General features: G+C 49.1%; 6 protein-coding genes and 1 long non-coding RNA gene across 10 annotated transcripts; 4 read left to right on the top strand and 3 right to left on the bottom strand.

Annotated features, from left to right (window-relative positions):
* The first annotated feature begins 934 nt into the window (after positions 1-934).
* LOC126332758 (uncharacterized) lies at positions 935-1828 on the top strand. Its single transcript, XR_007563928.1, has 3 exons — positions 935-1077; positions 1134-1192; positions 1252-1828. It is a non-coding gene; the product is annotated as an uncharacterized LOC126332758 (long non-coding RNA).
* A 7-nt stretch (positions 1829-1835) lies between these two features.
* On the top strand, positions 1836-4524 carry LOC126332757 (U3 small nucleolar RNA-interacting protein 2-like). The gene is made up of 5 exons (XM_049996636.1): positions 1836-2098; positions 2256-2570; positions 2677-2721; positions 2791-3123; positions 3188-4524. The coding sequence occupies exons 1-5, from the start codon at positions 1928-1930 to the stop codon at positions 3863-3865; spliced, it is 1542 nt and encodes a 513-aa protein (XP_049852593.1). The 5' UTR covers positions 1836-1927; the 3' UTR covers positions 3866-4524.
* A 4892-nt stretch (positions 4525-9416) lies between these two features.
* LOC126332764 (transmembrane protein 104 homolog) lies at positions 9417-12652 on the bottom strand. Of its 4 annotated transcripts, none has more exons than XM_049996646.1 (6): positions 12300-12652; positions 11700-12235; positions 11145-11584; positions 11033-11076; positions 10834-10976; positions 9417-10683 (listed from the first exon to the last, which is right to left on the bottom strand). In XM_049996646.1, exons 3-6 carry the CDS (start codon positions 11393-11395, stop codon positions 9448-9450), a joined length of 1674 nt encoding a protein of 557 aa, XP_049852603.1. In that variant the 5' UTR covers positions 11396-11584; positions 11700-12235; positions 12300-12652; the 3' UTR covers positions 9417-9447. The 4 variants fall into 4 exon arrangements, with proteins under 4 accessions (XP_049852603.1, XP_049852604.1, XP_049852602.1 ...); XM_049996647.1 differs by having other exon boundaries at positions 11727-12235; XM_049996645.1 differs by having other exon boundaries at positions 11145-12235.
* On the bottom strand, positions 11768-12509 carry LOC126332759 (catechol O-methyltransferase-like). Its single transcript, XM_049996638.1, has 2 exons — positions 12300-12509; positions 11768-12235 (listed from the first exon to the last, which is right to left on the bottom strand). The coding sequence occupies exons 1-2, from the start codon at positions 12507-12509 to the stop codon at positions 11768-11770; spliced, it is 678 nt and encodes a 225-aa protein (XP_049852595.1).
* A 93-nt stretch (positions 12653-12745) lies between the features above and the next one.
* Positions 12746-13546, top strand: LOC126332755 (cytosolic Fe-S cluster assembly factor NUBP2 homolog). Its single transcript, XM_049996633.1, has one exon. It carries the CDS (start codon positions 12746-12748, stop codon positions 13544-13546), a length of 801 nt encoding a protein of 266 aa, XP_049852590.1.
* A 700-nt stretch (positions 13547-14246) lies between these two features.
* LOC126332763 (WD repeat-containing protein DDB_G0349043-like) lies at positions 14247-16744 on the bottom strand. The gene is made up of 2 exons (XM_049996644.1): positions 16400-16744; positions 14247-16193 (listed from the first exon to the last, which is right to left on the bottom strand). The coding sequence occupies exons 1-2, from the start codon at positions 16492-16494 to the stop codon at positions 14312-14314; spliced, it is 1977 nt and encodes a 658-aa protein (XP_049852601.1). The 5' UTR covers positions 16495-16744; the 3' UTR covers positions 14247-14311.
* Positions 16745-16833: 89 nt separating this feature from the next.
* On the top strand, positions 16834-18882 carry LOC126332762 (tyrosine-protein phosphatase 2-like). The gene is made up of 7 exons (XM_049996643.1): positions 16834-17213; positions 17313-17415; positions 17513-17589; positions 17700-17837; positions 17908-18497; positions 18623-18740; positions 18800-18882. The coding sequence occupies exons 1-5, from the start codon at positions 17058-17060 to the stop codon at positions 18439-18441; spliced, it is 1008 nt and encodes a 335-aa protein (XP_049852600.1). The 5' UTR covers positions 16834-17057; the 3' UTR covers positions 18442-18497; positions 18623-18740; positions 18800-18882.
* Positions 18883-19632: the final 750 nt, after the last annotated feature.

Below are 19632 nucleotides of genomic sequence, written 5' to 3'. Positions count from 1 at the left end.
GCGCTTCTGCTTATCGGATATATTCGCATTACAACATGGCCAACAACAAATATTAGACCACTGACGCTCTTCTTCTATCGAATAATAGTCCTCTTGTGTCAAATAATACATTAAAGTTTTTAGCCGCTCCAATGTCACTTTCTCACTGCAAGATAATTCGATTGCCGCTTTCAATGCTATCTCAAAAGGATCATTCTCATCGAATTCTCCTAGCTCCTCCATCGCCTCTCCTCCTCTATTCTTCAATTTTCGTCTCAACTTTTACTTTGCAACTCCCCCCAAAAAGTACCTCACAAACAAATACTATACCCGTTACCTTTATCTTCGAGCAACGACCCCCTTTCGAAGGCCAAAAATCCCTCACAGCTGTCAACCTCTGAGAAAAAAATGAAAATTTTCTCGCCTTCACAAAAATTTTTCCCTACTCAAAAATCTCTTTACCCTCCTACGCACTTCCCCCTCCCCCTATTTCATCTTCTACTCCAAGCGAAAAACCACCCAACCATGCGGATAAATGTCTACAATGACCGGCCAGACATCGCCGCACGGATTCTATGCGACTACCTCCGCAGGTGCGGCGTCACTACTCCCAAGAGAAATGCCAGACACCAATATCCAGGAAGACTCAGATTCTTGCGTAAAAACTGGATCCGGAAATCCATCTGGCACAGACATGTAAACTCCATTTTAGAAAACTTCCAAAAACTCAAACAAACACGTGAAAACGTTCGATCTCAAAACTACACAAACAGAATCAATAAAAACCTATAAAAAACCATACCATGATTCAAATGTAATCCCTCTTACAGCTTCTATCAATTCATCTAATCGAACGGATCCATCCTCATCTATTTTTTTTTTTGCTTTCTAAGCCCAAAACCTTTCTTCTGTCAAAATTGCTCTCTCTCCTGGCCTGGACAACCCTGTCCAACCACCTTTTCCTAACGCACTAAACTACTCATATTAAAAAAGAATTATAAAATCATATGAATTCCCTCGATTCAAAGCTAAAGCAATTCTCCTCTTCCCTCTCCAAAGCCTCGAAAAAAATTCATGCCGTCTCTTTTGTCTCGCAACGTATGCCAAGCCAATCCCCTTCCTCCCTCACGCAAACCTAACTTAAACGTCTGCAGATAGTCAAAATGCGGTCCTATCTGACGTCAGAACCGATCTTGAGAAAGCTCAGCAAATCGTACGCCTTTTTTTTTTTTTTAGCGCCTCAGAACAAACAAACACTCATGAATCCACCAGATAAACGACATAAGGGCTATCGCTGTCACCGACGAGAACCATACCCAAGAATATCTAGCACTCGTCAAACAAAAAGAACAAGAACTTAATGAAGTAAAATCACATATCAACTCCTTTTACACACAGCAATCTCAGCCTGAACATCTATCTGTAAACCTGCCTTTTAACCACTCAGCCTCTGAACGCGATGAAAAAAATATCGGGGTAGAAATAGATGCTAGTCATGCAAGACTTCTAGCTGTCCAAGAAAATTTGGAATATATCAACTCACTTGCCAATGAATCTCACGATATTGGCTCGAACACATTAGAAAGCCTCCAGATGCAAAGAGAACGCCTCCTAAATGCGAATCAGGGCCTCGACCGTATCGAAAGCCATACTACACAATCAACCTCTGCTCTGCACCTCATGAAAAGACGTGTTATGACAAAAAAAATAATCCTATTCTTCATCATCTTTTTACTTATCTTCGCAAATATTATGGTCATCGTCGTCAGATGGATCATCCCTCTTTTTAAAAAAAAATAAACATCCTTCCGCTCCCCTCTCTACATATGTCCTTCTGCCTTCAAATAAAAAAAATGCCCTCAATAAAAAAAATAAAAATCCTAGACCCCTTTTGCGTCGTCTTAATAGCTTCCCTTCAATTTCTTTTGAATTCCGTCATCGACGAGAAATGAAGACAAAATCGAGGTTACATAAGCGAACGAAGGATGGCCAAACTATTAAAGATCCCCCCTCACACTCTCTTGCATATGAAGAGACCTCTCTTCCACCCACCTCTCAGTCCCGTCGATATCTCTCCAGTTTCGCGTGCAATACAAAACAAATAACCGAACTTTCGCCCGTATGAAGCCTCTACAAAACTATATCCGCACCTCGCATGCACCCATACACGCACTATATGTGCGCAACCTGCCCTACAGTTTTTTCTCCCCTCCGTCATTGTCTACGATTTCTCAGAGATATAAGCTCTAACTTTCTCTCTGCTCGCATTTCTGCAGAATGCGGACGAACAGTTTGTTTCGCCCAAGCGAGCCAGGTCAGACTCCAGCGGAACAGATTTGGGAGGCGGTGCTCTCTCAGAACGGCGCCATCCATCGACAAGATTCGACGTCTCGTGTCGCACCGAAGATTCTGTCGACGCCTGCGACGAAAACCGTCTCGGGCATACTGGATCTGGTCTCCAAACTGAGATGGACGACGAGGCGAGACTGCGAAAAGGCAGAGAGTACATCAGCAGGCTCGTCCAGGAGCTAAAACAGGACCAAGGGCAGTTGAGTGAAGTGGCTATTTCTGAAAAGATTTATCAAGACACTGTACGTATAAAATTTTGGCGGGTGTCAAATTGAGTTAGATGATCCGCGGATGGAAAAATGACCATATTTGCTTGGCGAATTGCTATTTGGGGCCTTGAACATCAAGCTGAAGAAAAAGGGGATCATACCTTATCGCAAGGTAGCGAGTCAAGTACGTGCGAAATTATATGTGTTCGAGAGAGAATGACGGGCTGAAATTGTGTTTTTTGGGGGGTCTAAGCTGGAAGGAGTGGACATGAACGGATTGAGGGTGCAGAGACTGAGAGGGCACAAGTTGCCGGTGACGGCGGCGGTGATAACTGAGGACGAAGAATGGATTGTGTCCGCGGGTAAAGATGGGCGCATTGTCAAATGGGATACGAGAACTGGAAAAAAAGTGGCGATTTTAACAGCTGCCGAAGAAAAGGGACACGTGAAAAAGGTGTTAGTGTTGGCGGTGTCGTCTGACGGCAAGTTATTGGCGTCGGGAGGTGAGGACAACAAGGTGAGTATATGGAACATGAAGAGTGGAGAGTTGAAGGATACGCTGAAAGGGCACAAAGAGGCGGTATCGGTACGTTTTTATTACTTAGTAGAGTGAGTGGGGAGAAAAAAAGAGGGCTGACGAGAGAGAAAAGGGGTTGGGGTTTCGAAGAAAGAGTCGAGATTTATACACGGCTAGTTTTGATAGGACGGTTAAGATATGGGATTGTGAGGAAATGGCATACGTGGACACGCTATTTGGCCATCGAGGACCAATTCACGCGTTAGACGTATTAGACCAGGAGAGGTGTGTGACGTGTTCTCAAGACAGAACGGTTGCGGTGTGGAAGGTGGCAGAACAAATTAGTTTGGAACTGATTGGTCCGAAGTACTCGATAGAATGCGTTTCGTTGTTGACTGAGGATCGGTTTGTTTCCGGAACACAAGACGGGGCAATACAATTATGGACGTCGAGCAAGAGAAAATACGAATATCAAGTTGAAAGCGCGCACGGTGCTGGGACATCTGAGCATCCGAATTGGATTACGGCCGTGGCGTGTATGAGGTTTACTGATTTGTTTGCAAGTGGAAGTGCGACAGGAGAGATTAGGTTTTGGAGGGTTGTATTTAAAGGAGGCGAGGAGTCGGCTAGGAGGTTTGAGTTGGTCAACTGTATGCGAGTTCCTGGCGTGATTAATTCGCTTCAGTTTTCGAATTCTGGGTCTAAGTTGGTGGTCGGAGTGGGTCAAGAGCATCGGTTTGGAAGGTGGTTCAAGGTCCAGGAAGCGAAGAACGAGGTTTTGGTTATTGATTTGCCTGTTATCAGAGGATAAAAGGAGGCTTTTAGAAGCAGCGGAGGGGGGTTAAAGGGGGGTTTTTGGGCTCGCTCGAATATTTTTGACATGTTTTGTACGCAAATTTCGCATTCTTTTAATGAAAAGGGGGTGGATGGTCATATCCACCCGATGAGTTCGTGGACTTGTTGTAGGGTTTTGGAGGCGATTTGGTTTGCTCGATCTGCGCCGCGAAGGAGGATGTGTTGGAGGTGAGCCTCTTCGTTGCGAAGTGAGTGTATTTTTTTGGAGATGGGGTCGAGTGTGGAGGCGATGGCGTCGGTGAGGGAGCGTTTGAATGTGAGTGTGTCATGGTGGGCGTGACGTTGAGTGATAGCGTCGATGGGTTCATGAGAGAAGGCGGAATAGATACGGAGGAGGTTGGCGAGTTCTGGTCGGCGAGAGGGGTCATATTCGATCCCTCCGAGAGAGTCGGTTTTAGCGCGTTGGATTTTGAGCGAGATGGTATCGACAGAATCGGAGAGGTGGATGCGGCTGAGGGGGGACGGGTCGGACTTACTCATTTTTTTCGTGGCGTCTCGGAGGCTCATGATTCTTTTGGAGGGAGTGTGAATGGTTTGAGGAAGCGGAAAGAAATCGGGTTGGTTGAGGGATGCACAGAAGGTTCGATTGAATTTGGAGGCTAGAGTTCTGACGAGTTCAAGGTGTTGGAGCTGATCTTCTCCTACGGGAACATGAGTTGCTTTGTATAGAAGGACGTCAGCGGCCATTAGTACAGGATAGGAGAATAGGCCGGCTAGAGCGCGGTCGGAGGAGCTTGCTTTTTCTTTATATTGCGTCATTGATTTAAGGTCGCTCATGCGCGTTATACAGAGGAGGATCCAAGCCAGCTGGGCGTGTCCTTGGAGTTGGCTTTGGTTGTAGAGGATGGTTTTATTTGGGTCGACGCCGCATGCGAGGAGCGCAGCGGCTGTATTCAGCGTTTTTGTCGGGAGTTCAGAGCGGGTCAGGGAGTTCGGGACAGTTAGCGCGTGCATGTCCACGACGCACAGAATCGGAGTGGAGGAGTTGTCTTGTATTTTTTTCCAATTGGCGAGGGCGCCTAGATAGTTTCCGATGTGGAGTTCGCCGGTGGGCTGGATGCCTGAGAAGACGGCGGCAAGGGTTTGGTCCTGTTGGAGAGAGGGAGAAGAGGGGTGTTAGGTGGTTGTCGAGGCGGGTGGTTTTTTTTGGCGGGGTAGGGGGACGTGCGGGAAGTGCGGAGAGAGGCGGTTCTGAGGTGGAGCGGGCGGTCGAGCGACGGCGCGTTTTTGGAGGCGGGCGCGCTGGGCGCGCGGTGCGGATGGGGAGCATAGGAGAGAGAGAAAATGCGCAGATTATGTTTTTTTTTTTTAGAAAGGTGACGGTTCGCAGTGTGCTAAGGCGTTTTTTTTGAGTGACGGTTCGCAGTGTGCTAAGGCGTTTTTTTCGAGTGACGGTTCGCAGTGTGCTAAGGCGTTTTTTTAGAGTGACGGTTCGTGGCGTGCTTCTAAGGCGTCGTCGAGGACGAGTTTGGAGGATGCGGTGAGCGAGTTGGATAGGGACGGGCGGAGGTCAGGTGGGATTGTGTGGAATATGGAATGGATGCAGAGGAGGAGTGGAGATTGGTGAAGGAGAGACGGGTGTTTCTGCGGGAGTTTTAGGAGGTCTAGGAGGAGCGCGGGAGCGTGTGGTTGGAGTTTTTTCGGAGAGGAGTGGGATATTAGGAGGAAGAGCGAGGTGACGGAGTGTAGGCGAGGAGTAGGGGAATAGAGGAGGAGGAGTTTTAGGGATTGGAGGAGGAGAGGGAGGGAGAGAAGGGAGGCGGGGAGTCTGTATGAGAGGAGTGACGAGACGAGGTGGAGGTGCGAAGCGAAGAGCGATGGGTACAGAGGGATGGATACGAGTATGGAGGACAGGAGAGGTCCGAGCAGGGTGTGGGGGAAGGGGAGGGAGGTGCGGCGAGCGGCGAAGGTCAAGAGTTTCAGCACGCGTAGGAGGAGATGGGTTGGCGGTGGAAGTGGCTGAGTGACGGAAAGAATGTTGGAGAGAGAGAGGAGGAAGGAGGGGAGGAACTGGATGGAGGAGAGAAGGGAGGGGGGGGGTGAGGAGGAGGCGAGATAAGAGTGAATGGTCTTGGTAGTTGGAGATTTTGACGGATGAGAGTTGGTGGTGAACGATGGATGACAGGATGGGTGAGTGGGAGGGGTGGAGGGATAGGCGTTGAAGGAGGAGGGAGGAGTGTGTGGAGGAGGGGGAGAGGTAGGGGATGGACAGGATGGAGGAGAGCTGTTGTTGCGTGAGGGAGAAGGTGGAATGGGTGGAGGGGATAAGGAAGAGAACGGTGTCGAGGAGCGAGGGGGAGGGAGAGGATGAAAGGGAAAGAGCGAGTTGGAGGGCGGATGCGTGTATGAGGAGGTATGGCGGAGGTGGGGGTTGTCGGAGGAGTCGGAAGCACTCGAGGGAGCGGGAGTAGGCATGGAGGAGCGGAGCGGAGAGAGGGGTGGAGAGGAGGGGGACGAGGGAATGGAGGAGGTTGAGGAGGGGTGGGTGGAGGTGTGTGAGTGTGTGTGGTTTGAGTTGGTGGCGTGTGTAGTGGAGGTTGTGTTGTTGTGCGGTGAGGAAGTAGCGATGGGAGAAGGTGGTTGAGAGTTGGGAGGAGGAGAGAGCGGCATGGAGCGATTCGAAAACGGAGTGGAGGAAGGAGGGCGAGGACAATAGATCGGGTGGGAGCTGGAGGAGGAGTTGAACGGATGCGGAGTGGCGGAGGAGGGGGAGAAGGAGTTTGGAGAGCGCGGGAACGGAGTCGAGGTGCGCGCGGACGAGTAGGGACAGTTGTTGATGGGAGAGGAGCGTTTCTGGGCGAGGGGAGAGTGGGAGAAGGTAGGAGAGGGCGAGGAAGAGAGGGGGGGAGGGGGTGTGTGTGTATGCGTGTATGAGGGCGGTGAGTGTGTGGTGAAGGAGTGGAGAAGAGAACCAATACTGAGCGGGGAGGGAGAGGATGAGTTGGACGACGGAGTCGACAGAATGCGAGGGTGGCGGGAACATGGAGGGAGGTGGGAGGGGTGGGAGGAGGGGTGGGGTGGGGTGGGAGGGGAGGGAGAGGAGGAGGGAGAGGAGGCAGGAGAGGAGGGGGGAGCGAGGTGGTTGGAGTTCGTGGAAGGAGGGGTTTGAGAGGAGAAGGAGGGAGGTGCGTTTGAGTTGGGAGAGGGAGGGGTTTGAGGAGAGAGAGAGGGAGGAGATGATGGACAGGGACGAGTCGAGGAGGTGAGGAGATGCGTGATGAGAGAAGACGGGGAAGTGGCGAGACAGGAGTTTGAGAAAGTGAGACCAGTACTGAGCGGGAGGTAGCGCGAATTGAGAGGGGGAATGAAGGAAGGAGAGGAAGGAGGAGAGTTCTTGTTGTACGAATTGTAGGAGTGGTTGAAGTTCTGGGTGCGTGGGGGGCGAAGAGAGGAGGGAGGACGGCAGTGAGATGACGTGCGAATGGATCTGGCGCAGGCGATGAAAGGCGATGGTGGAGAGGATAGTTTTGAGTGGGTAGTTGGGCGGGTGGTTGGGTGGCTGGGTGTGTGCTAGGAGTGTGTGTACGGATGTATGGTTGGATTGGATTAGTGAGAAGTAGGGGGTGAGCGTTGGTTGAGAGAGGGACAAGAAGGAGTGAAGGGAGTGGTAGAGAGAGAGGGCGTGTTCGAGGGTGGGAGAGGGGGGCGAGGTGAGTTGGGAGCTGAGGGTGGGCAGGAGGACGGGGGCGACGATGGAGTGGATGAGTTGGTGTGCGTGAGGCGAGCAAGAGGACAGCGTGATTTTGTTGAGTGGAATGTGGTTGAGGTAGAGGACGAACAATTGCAATGGGAGGTGGTGCGAGGTGGGTGAGGAGAGGGAGAGGTGGGAGGCGATTAGGAGCCATATGGAGTGGATTTGGTTTTGTGGGAGTGAGGAGAAGGCGGATTGGAGGGAATGGAGAGGGAGTGGGTTGAGGAAGTGCGAGGAAGGAGACGATTGAAGGACGGGACAGAGGAGTTGTAGGAGGGAGTCGATTTGCCGGAGAGAGGAGTAGGTGTCGAATAGGTGAGCCAGAAAGGAGTCGGAAGACGGAGGGCAGTAATCGTGTTTCCACAGAAGCGGGAGGATGGACTGAATGTGCGAGAAGACGATGGAATGGTCTATAGACAATATGGCGTCTAGTGACGAATAGAGGAGGGACTCTTGGAGTGGCAGTTGTTGTTGAAGGAGCGGTTGGACGATGAGACGGTCGGTCAGGGACGAGAGGATTTTTGTACGATGCAAGATGGTGTTTGTGTCAGGTTGGAGGTGGATGGACGAGTAGAGAGCGAGGAGCTGCTGGAAGGTGTCGATTGCGTCCGTGTGGGGGAGACAGGGGATGAAGGTGGACAGGAGGGCGAGAAGGAATAGCCAGAGCATAGAGGCTCTTTGCGATATATCTTGTTCGCATGAGGAGAGGAAGTTGAAGAAGGCCTGAAGGATGAAGGGCAGAGTGTGGCATTTGTGCGCGTAAGAGTCGAGGAGAGCGGAGAAAATGGCGGCAGTGTAATTTTTGTTTTTTGACAGGTTACTGTCATTGTCGGCGTGGTGAAGGATGTGCGGTTCTGCCGATGAGAGGGGCGAGAGCAACGCCCTGAAGTGCGCGTAATGTGAGCTGTGGAAGATGGAGCTCTGCATGAGGGCGTCTAGCCTTTTTTCGATGGATTGGAGCGGCGAGTTTGGGAGGTTGCACAACGCGTGCTTGAGACTGAGTGCGGGTCGAAGGAGTTCCTGGACGAATTTGGTGTATACGACTCTTTGAGCGGGGATGGAAGAGGAGTGGGAGAGGCAGAGGCGAATGGAGTCGTCGATTAGGCGAGAGAGAGAGGAGAGAAGCTGTGAATTGACGAGTGACAGTTTTTGGGGGTCCGCGGCCGCGGTGGCGGCCAAGTTGAACAGCGAGGACAGGAACAAGTAGAAGTCGTGCAGGGTGGGCTGGAAAAATTGCGGGTGAGGGAATAGACGGAGGAGAGTTTCTTTTGAAAGTTGGAGAAGGGACAGAAAGTCTTGATTTCTGGAAGGGGCTTTGAGAGTTGGAGGGGGTTGTTGTTGGAAGTGGGCGAAGACGTGTTGGTACACGCTCGCAATGACCGACAGGAATGAGGGGGGTAGGTTTGAGTCATCGAGAAGGCGTTCATCCTGCAGGAGTTGCAGGAAGAATTTCCACATTGAAGTTTCTAGGAAGTGTGGAAGTCTGTGTGTGTTGGTGAGTGGGGGGGTTGGAAAATGAAGTTTTTTTTTTGGGGGCGTACTTGGTTTCGTAGTGGGGGGAAGCGCGAGGGTGTTTGGTTGAGGAGCGAATAAGGCATTTGCTGGCCCATTGAAACAGGAGGGTATTTTTTCTGGGGATGAGGTAGTGATGGCTGTGGAGGAGCTTTTCCGCGGCATCTAGGTTTTCGGAGTAGGACCCAGAGTGAAACAGTTTGTGGAGGAGGGTTTCGGTTCCGGGTTCGGTGAGTGGGGTGTCCATGTTGAGTAGGGGTAGAAAAAGGTGATCAAAGATTTTTAAAAAAAATTTTTTAAGGGGGATGTGAAAAGGGACAGATTTATTGTGGTTGCTATTTTAGAATACCTAGTCTCTCGAGGATGATGACGATGACTTGCACGATCGGGGAAATGATCCCGAGGGCCAGTATGATGTAGGAGATAAAGTCATAGTCGAGGAACTTGAAGCTGTAGATGGTACTATGTCGGCCGAATTCCTTGAGGCACTTTTTTTTCGTGGCGAGTTGCAGGATTGCAGGAGCGAAGAAGGTGATGAAAAACCCGAACACGCTGGAGATTTGCACGATAACGCCTAGGTCTCGGATGAAAGACGATAAGATGATGGGCGGTATTGAGGCGACGAGTCGAAGGGCAATTTTGATGAGTTTGCTGTCGCGCATGCGGACGCTGGCGGGGAGGGCAGAATACAGATTCGACGAGAGGGTGACGCTGTTAAGCGGGTATGCGGATACGATATCTATGATGGGAAACAGGACGACGACGGCGGAGATAATTCTTGCGTAGACGGGAATGTTTTGTCCGTTAAAACCGGCACCAGTGTAGGTGATCCAGTTGAGGTTGATCATGGGAAATGCGTTTGTACCGAAGTAGGCCGATGTGATAAGACCGACGAGGGCGTACATGAGAAAGGTCGTAAAGAGAGCGAATGGAAAGACCCAGCGGATCCGGTGTTTATTTTTGATAGGCTGAATGACACCTGGAACAGAGTGGTGACAAAGTTGAGCGAACACAATCGTTGCGTAGATAATTGGGATGCCAGACGGGACAAATGAGTCCGTGAAGCTGCTGTAAGGTTTAGAATCTATGAATAACGAGCCGTAGGGCATAGCGAAGAGGGCTATCAATGTAGTGATGACGATTATAAAAATAGTGACGAAACGAAAGATTGTGAGTGCTATCTGGAGGATCTTTTGTTCACTAATTTCCAAAAAAGCGATTGGTAGGACGAGCAGGAAAAATATCACCAAGTACAAGTTGTACGACAGCAAACATGACGGTTCGATTTGTGACGCGTACACATTACAGTAGATCTCAGTTGTAATACCAGGGAAGGGAACGAGGGTCACCAAACTAGACGCAACGACAGTAGAGTAGCTCAGCAATGCAGTATACATGAAAAGAGATATAATAGTCGAATACGCGTTTGACGCCCATTTGCCCACAGCCACATCCAGCATTTCATTAATTTCGTATTTTTTGTTTGACAATAAGAACAAATTTGGATCGTCATCGGACATGTATTCGTTCACATTCCTTCTCCTACACAACGCCTGTACTCTCGCTTGCGACTACTCACCACCGGACCCACCTCACAGGGTTTTTTTTAAGTTTGCTTGTTAGTGAAATGGCTTTCTTTCTATAGGACACAATCCTGTCTCGACTTTTATCTTTGCGCTGTGCTTTAGGAACGAGAGTTGGGCACCCTGTAGCCTGCGTACCTCCACCAAAAATAGCGCGCTCACTATCAAAATTGCCGTCGACACAAACATCATCAAAGTAGAGAGCACCAGGCCCGCCCGCATGAACGCGTATGAAATTTCCAATATGCCCACCCCAATTACATAGTTAATCGCCACGCAGTCTTCTCAAAAGCAGTTAGCGCAAAACATAAAGGGAAAAAAAAAAAAAAATTCGTACATCCAGTAAGGTTAGAGTAGTACTTGAAATCCTTAGGCGCCTCACTGAGGAGAATGGTTAGAATAGAAGCTCCGTAATTCCCCGTGCTCTTACACAGGTAGGCGTCTCATACCTATTTTGCGACGGCTTGACGTCTTCCGCTTCCACGACCTGCATAACCGTAGACATGAATGGCACCCTCCATACTGAAAAAAAAAAAAAAGCTTTGTTGCGTTTGTGTATAGAGTCGGAATTTGACGGGCCTTCGGAAGGGGAACGAATCAGGCACTTCGGGGTGTCCATGTAACGCCTAGGGGGGAGGGGAAGGAACACGTCTTTCGGCGCGAAGTCACCCTTCTGGCGACGCCAAACGAAATGAGACATGTCAATCTATTGTTTGTCACGTCTCACACGTCCCCGTCAAATTCCAACACAACTCCTCCGACACGGACGCCACCTCTCCCCTCTCGGGAATGCGAAAACTTTCCCAAACTCATTTTCGCCCGAGACCCGCACCACAATCAATTCAAAACAACCACTAACTCGCCCTTCTCGAATTCCAACCACCTTTGTCTTTTTTTTCGTCAAAAAACGTCCCAAACAAAACCCCCCTGCATGCACCCTAAGCGCCCATTCTCACGCATTCTGTCTTCTCCACCACCGCCTCAAGCACGCAAAATAAACGTACCGTAAACCCCCACACAAATTGACGTACACATTCATGTATGCGTCTGTTCCGCCTACTTAAAAACGTCATCAATTATGAACCGATACCTGAATTGCGTCCCTAAGCTTGGTGCTGTACTGCAGGTACGTCTCATGCAGCGCTGACTTGTAGATTCGATTCTCATTCGATGTGTACGCCAAGTAATCTACCACAAAATTGTAGTGCACCTTGTCCGCCACGACGACAGACCCTCTCTTGATCAGGCCCTCCTCTTCCATGAGCCTCAAGTCCGGCAAATACAACTTCCCCACGTGGTCTATGAACAGCAGGTCCACATGCTCGATGCCATACTTTTCCTTCAGCTCCATTATCGCCTTTGACGAGCTGCTCAGCACCACCGTACACTTATTCGACAGACCCGCGAAGCGAATCAGCTCTCTAGATATCGCCACGCACAGTGGCGATATCTCTATCGAATACAACTTCGCATCCTCATCCAACAGACGCGCTATCCTTATTGCTGAATACCCAAAATGACCACCCAACTCGACCACCACCTTAACGCAAAATCGTCAGCGCCACGCCCAAGCCAAAAACACCCCAACTCGCACCCTCTCTCACCTTAGGCTTGTGGTGAATTACTATATTGTCAAGAATTAGACCCTTCACATCTCCAACACACATCAACGGAGAGTAATTCCAACCGCACTTGTCAACCGCCTTCAACACGCTCTCCGGGGAACCCTCCTCTCCATTTCCATACACGAAATCCAACATCGATTCCACCCTGGCCCTGTGACTCCACCAGCGGTAGTAGATTCCCCTCGCCATTTGGCCAATTCTGTCCTTCATAAGGAAAACTGTACTGATCAATGCCGCCCCCCCCAGCGCGACAGACGCTAGCACAACCACACTCTGGCGGTCTCGCCTCACCATCTTGTCAATCTTGTCCGAGTAGTGCAGCATTTCTTTTTAAACAACTTCCTTCTTTTTTTCCTTCGTGTCTCCCTAAAAAAAAATACACTCCCCCCAAAAAAAAAAAAACAGACCACAGCAAGCTTGCGACCATGCACAATATCCGCCACCAAATCCTCGTCCTATCCGGAAAAGGCGGCGTTGGCAAGAGCACCGTCTCCGCGCAACTCGCCCTAGCGCTTGTTGACCAAGGATACAAGGTCGGCCTCCTCGACGTCGATCTCTGCGGACCGAGCATTCCAAAAATACTAGGATTATCAGAGATGTCCGCATACAACTCGCAAAATGGGTGGGTACCCGTCTATACAGATGACTCCAAACAATTAGCTGTCATGTCCCTCGCCTTCCTGTTAGAAAACAAAGACAGTCCTGTCATCTGGCGAGGCCCTAAAAAACACTCTATCATCAAGCAATTCATAGAAAACGTCGCGTGGGGGCCACTGGACTTCCTGGTCGTGGATACACCTCCTGGCACCTCAGACGAGCATATCTCAATTTGCGAACTCTTGGCAGGCTATTCTCCCGATGGCGCTATCGTCGTCACCACTCCCCAACGCGTCTCCACCGCAGACGTGCGCCGAGAGATCACCTTCTGCCAACAGGTCAACTTGCCGCTCCTTGGCATAGTTGAAAATATGAGCGGATTCGTGTGCCCGTGTTGTCAAGAAGAAACAAAAATATTCTCCTCAGGCGGAGGACAAGCGCTCGCCAAACACCTCAACCTGCCCTTTCTCGGCAAAATACCAATCGAACCGGCCCTGTCTTCCGCCTGCGACGGCGCAAAACCACTCAAAGAACTCAAATCCACGAGAGCCGTCGACGTCCTCAAGAAGTTCGTCGCGGATCGTTATCCTCTCGGTCTCGACAGCGCCAGCCCAACCACTCCCGCATAGTGAGTGTGCGCAAAAGTCAGTAATTCGTTATCTCACGCGTGGGTAGACGTGAAGGCCCCCCCCCCCGAAAACGTCAACCGCTCCTAACATAAACCCCATACCGCTCAACAACCCCACCCAAGACCATCGCAAAAATCACCACCCCCCCTAACGTCCAAACCGCCATCGACGTCCGGTGAAAAAATTCGTACAAGCAACGCGCGCGACATGTCAAAAAAATCATAACTCCCAAAAACTTTTTTCACCGAAAAAAAACAGTGTACGCATGGCAGACTAACGGAGCAACATCCCATTCGTCGTGCAACCTCAGCCGGAAACTCAAAAGCGCCAGGCCCTTTCATTGAGCCCCCAACTCTTAACCCTAACCCTCATACGCACCATACCCCCGGCCACCCCCTCGGCATACATGTGCTGCGTGGGTGGCCAGCAAAGAGTTTTCGCGTTTTCTCTCGAGCGCACGCCTCTCAAAAAAAAGCGAGCTCTGGACGAAACCTGCGCGCCTCCGGCTCAAGGCGCATGTCTCTCTCCCAGCAGGGGCTCACCCCGACAGAATTGGAAGGGTGATAAGGGCGCGACGCTTCCCTGTGCCCCTGCTACCCGTATCCCAACGGGCTAACGAGGGAGACCGTCGACGACCACCACGTGGGAAGTTGCTTGCCTGCGTACGCCCCCACTTGAAATCACAAAAGAAAAAAAAAAGTTTAACATAAGCGTTTATAACAACTTTTTGTTTCCGTGTACCGGACAAAAAAAGTTTTCTCCTTATCAATGAGAGCCCCTTCGCTGGGTCATCGTCCATATGCGCACGGTTTGATCATCGGAGGCGGACGCGAGAACATGCTTACGAGTCGGATGCCAAGCCACGCTGTTCACTACGAGCGTGTGCGCGTCGAGGTTTATGACAGACGAACTCGGCCGATGCCAAATGTAGACCAGAGCATCTTCCGAGCCAGATGCGAGGTACTGGTCACCTATACCGCCTAGAGCGGCTCTAATTATGAACCTGGACTGCTTTTGTCCCGTGTAAGCTTCCAGCTGTTTCTTCTCGTGAACATGATAGACGAGTATCTTTTGTGTATAATGAGATCCCAAGAAGGGAATGTGTGTGGCAGTAGTGGTGACGGTGAGGTGCTTCCCATTGTGCGAGAGTGAACATGAGGTCAGCAAGACATTCTCTTCTATGAAGTGATCTACGCCGGAACAAGGCGCGGCCTCGAGAGGAGAACGGAGACTTTCTGCATTTGAATCCAATGTGTTCAACACCTCTTTGACATTCATCCAATTGATCCGACAGTGTTGATCAATGGCAATCAGATACTCACCGTCGGGAGTCACGACTATATCGTTCACTCCCGCCGTTATCCAACTGTGAAAGATGAATCTGCCGCATTCCGAGCGTCCGTGGGCGTCTATGTCCATCACCTGGTCGCCGACGGAGGACGTCTCTGGATCCGAAGGAGAGCTGCTCTCCTCAGCATTAGCGGAGACTTCGGAAAGAGACGTCTCCCCTTCGTTTGTCTCTCGGCAAACCTGAGGCGCCTCAGATGTCGGCATTGCTCCATCCACTGAACCGGACTGTTCAGATCGCTGCTTGCCAGATAGAATCAATGATAGGGACAAAAGATGAATGAATCCGTCCAATCCGGACACAAAAATCCCGTTCCCGGAAGGCGTCCAAATCGCGGCGGACATCGGCAAATGAGACTTTCCAGGATACGCGTAAGTTGTTGGGGCAGAATCCTGATGCAAATCCCACAATGCAAAGTGGTGGTAATAACAAATCAAAAGTGTATCGCTGTTCGGATGCCATGCCAACGAAACCACACCGTCGTTTGTAGGAGAAGGTAAAGTGCTCACATATTCCAGTCTCGAGTAATCCTCGTCTATGTCACCGGCTTTCGGATGATCCAAAGATGACCTCCCCTCGGCAACGCTATTCGCAACCTCACTCTTGTCAATAACTTCTCTGTACACAATCACTATTCCGTTTGACGCTCCAGTTGCCAACAACTTTCCGTCTGCCGAATATTGTATCACGTGCACCTCTGCCTGATGGTCCTCCAATAGCTGTCTCTGCTTCAATTCCACCCTCAACGGACTGCATCGGTGGTCCTCATACAAATTTACCTTTTTGTAACGCTCCTCACCCCTTTCTTCATGACTCTCTCGGTACTCACACTTCTCCTCCTGGTATTTGATCGCTTGCTTCAATAGCGCCACCAGCCTTCCAGATGGAACCAACATCGGCTGCGGCATGCACTTTTTAATCGCGTCCAGCAGCACACTCCTCGACTTCCCCTTAGCCCCATCCCACTGGGCGTGGGCAAACAGCTCCTCCTTAGTCTCAGAAAACATCAGACACCTCGCCAAATCGTGCACCAATTCTTTGTCCACCGACAGCAGTGCTAACTCGTCCCTCAACAAAGACACCGCCTCCTCTGTCCTTCCCAATTCCAACAATTCTAAATACCTTTGACGACCTATGCTGTAACGAATCGACTTCAAATCCTCGTCTCCTATCTTAGCTATCAACAACAACTCCTCCACTCTATCCCATTCACCCGACAGTGTACACCTTCTAATCTCGTTCACAAGATCACTCTCGAACACTATTCTAGCCTCCTTCTCCAATTCTAGACGAGACCGACTTTTTTTTCGCCATACACACCGCACAAAAAACGTCAAACATCAGCACAACGCACACAAAAAACAAACGCCCCACATGCTCTCCTTCCCACCTCTCAAAAAGACAACAGCCCAACTACCCCTATACCCCACACGCCTAAACAAAAAAGACAGACGCATGCGCGTGTACCATACAATTAACAGTGTACTCGCGCGCGTATTTCGTACACGAAACCTAACTGATCTAACTGATCCAGCAGTAACTTGATTAATTGGCCCCGACAAAACAAGTCCTCAAACCTAGAATCTTGGGCTGCCCCCATATCTTGCGCGTCAGAGACGACAGGGTCGCAGACCTCTGCAACCACGCGAAACTTCTGCTTTGTATTGATGGATATCGACTCTTCTTTAATGCTCGGTGGTCTCTCTCTCTTATTCGACGATTTGTTAGACGGTAACAACGTTTCTGCCTCCAGTTTAAAGAATTATCTCAGGTAAAACCAGGAAAAATGCTAAAGTAGCACAACCGCCACGTGTCTATCAAATTGCCACGTCAATGACGAAAATTAAATTCAAAATGTACAAAACGGAACTATTGAATTTTTTTTTCCCACATCCCCAAAAGCATAAAAATTTGAAGCGTCGTATTCGCAACGCGACCTTCTGTTACCTTTGTAGAACACCCGTGGCCTAGGCAGCACTTCTTCAGTCAACAAAACCCAAAAATAAACTCACCCAACCGACTCGAAACCCCCTCTCACTTATCTAAAAACTCTGGGCCCCTGTTATCGTCTATGGGCCAGCTTTGTACACAACAACATACACATACCCACTACACACAAAACATTCTCTCCCCTACAAAAAAACGCCCCACCCAGCAGCAGTAATGGAACATGGCAAGTGCCCTGAAACAGAGGAACCGAATTTGGACTCATCGTATGCCTTTTCTCCGGGACAAGACATTGAGAACCTTACTTCACACATTCAGTACCTAAAACAAAAATTGAAAGACAATCTTACTGGATTCGATTGCGAATTTAAAGTAGGAAATATGACGAATCTACTCCCTCTCCCTCTTATAGTGCTGACCTCTTTACGCCCTATCACGTTCGTTCATGCGAATTTGCGATAATCATTACAGTTCATCGAAAGCCAATCTACAAAACTCAACAAACCTAAAGATTTCACTGCTGCTTTTCACCTAGAAAACTTTCCCAAGAATAGGTATAAGAACGTTTTGCCTCGTACGTTCCCTCTCTTGGGCTCCCTGCTTGCTTCGAATTTTCACGCTGCTAAGGCGCCACTGACTCCACCCATCTCCCTCTTTCTGTGTGCATCTAGCCGACAAAACCCGTGTAAAACTTCAAAATGAGACCAACTGCTCTGATTATATCAATGCCAGCCACATTGTCATAGAGGTATGATGATGACCGTAACCTGGAGGTTCTACCAAACTCCCTCTCTCAACACAGTCAATTGACACCCCCTCTCTTTTCTGCATGAGGAAACAAACCACGAAAAATAACAGTACGAAAATATCTACAGGCAAAAATACATCTCAACACAAGGTCCCGTCCCAAGTACCGTGCCGGATTTTTGGAGAATGGTATGGCAAAACGATGTCAGAGTCATCGTCATGCTAACCAAAGAGGTCGAATCAGGCAGTGTACGTACAGATAGTATGATCTCCTCCTGTACACATACATGTTCGCTCATGCATTTCCCTCTGCAATAAGATCAAGTGCGCCAAATATTGGCCTGACTCAAATAGCATAACCTACCAAGATATAAAAGTAGTCCATTGCTACACTCGCGATGCGAACCCAGATATACTTACTAGAATCTTCAGAATCGAGCATTTAGAACCGGGTACTGGTCCGCGTACGCTCATACACTATCAATATACAGAGTGGCCAGACCATGGGCTGCCCTCTTCGACAAAGCTATTTCTTGAGTTAGTCCACAGGGTCAACCGACATTCTGGCAAAGAGCCTATCCTCGTACACTGCAGTGCTGGAATTGGTCGGAGTGGCACTTTTTGCACTGTTCACTCTGTTGTAAATATGATGCGCAGATATGTCGTTGCCTTCAACAGTCTTCCAAAACTCAATATCGTAAAGACCGTCCTTTGCCTCAGGTCTCAGCGACCAGGGATGGTCCAAAACAAAGATCAATACATGTTTTGTTACTTTTCCATCCATGAAGAATACCTCCGTTGCAAAGAAATACTAAGCAGTTTGTCTACACCCCCTCGCAAACAAAAATCTTGACAATAGGTCGGAAGTATGCATCTCAGTTATAGAAAAAACTCTTGCAGTCTCAAAATGTATGCCGTGTAAACCAGGTGCGGGAGGCAGGAAAGCCGCTGTTCCGTAGCATATATATTTTGTCGTTTAAAGATAGACGTAATTTTGCTAAATTCTGTTCTGGTTTTTTTTTTCTGTTTGACAGCTTTAGGTTACGCTAAGTTGTTTTAGCATTATCTGAGTACCGAGATTCGTGAGAAGAGTGCATAGTACTCGAATTTATAGGTTTAAGTCGGATGCAACAGTCTGATCATCAAGAACAAGTACGGAGAAACAGACGCATTGAAAAAAACGCTTGTCATTTGCTAATCAAAGGCTTTAGGTTTCTGGTATCTCTTCAGCAACACAGAAGCCATTTTTCGTTCGAAGAGATGAAAGTGAAACGTTTACGCATAGCAAGGTCTGCGATACGAACCCTCCCATGCAGAATAGCCACGATATGATGATCGAGGAAACAGACGAGACAAAAAAACATCCAGAAGGAACAGAACGGACATTGTCAATCCAATTCTTGCAGGAGGCCTATGAACTTTTCAGGGCACATCCCACAGATAAAGAGAACATATTGTGGGCAATTGACTTTTGCAGGAGAAGCATAATCAGTACAGATCTAATGCTACAACGTGCGTAAATTCAAAGGGGTTGATCTTTTTTTTAAAAAAGCAATAATTTCAAACTGACAGTTTTTCACAGAAATGGTTAATGAAATGGTTAATACTATACAAAACTTAGTGCAGGGGCTAGCATCGCATGTCGTCGAAGCTAGGTGTAGAAAGGTACTAGGGCTGCTAGATCAGTTGAGGCAGGATGAGATGACAAACATGGAGCTGGAAAGAGCGTTAGGCGCAACGCATGACATGTCTCATGAATTGTTAGAAAAAATAAGGTCTATCATTTCGACGACAGACAATGTGCCACTAGAGGCGCGGCAGCATTTGAAAAATACAGGTCCTACAACACTGACACCATCTTATACCGACTCTGCAAATAACACCAAGCTCGAAGCGGTGCCGCCTTCTCCACACAAATTGACGACCACATTGTAGCAAAATTGTTCAATTAAAAAACATGTTTTTACCCCTAAATCTACATATGTGTGTATCTGATTCTTGGCGATACATGCTTTCGAATAGGTTGAATCTGTCTCGCGTGTGT

This window comes from Schistocerca gregaria, unplaced genomic scaffold (assembly GCF_023897955.1).
Source record: "Schistocerca gregaria isolate iqSchGreg1 unplaced genomic scaffold, iqSchGreg1.2 ptg001508l, whole genome shotgun sequence".
Classification (NCBI taxonomy): domain Eukaryota; kingdom Metazoa; phylum Arthropoda; class Insecta; order Orthoptera; family Acrididae; genus Schistocerca; species Schistocerca gregaria.
The sequence above is the reverse complement of the archived record's forward strand: the minus strand, read 5'-3'. Positions and strand labels throughout refer to the sequence as shown.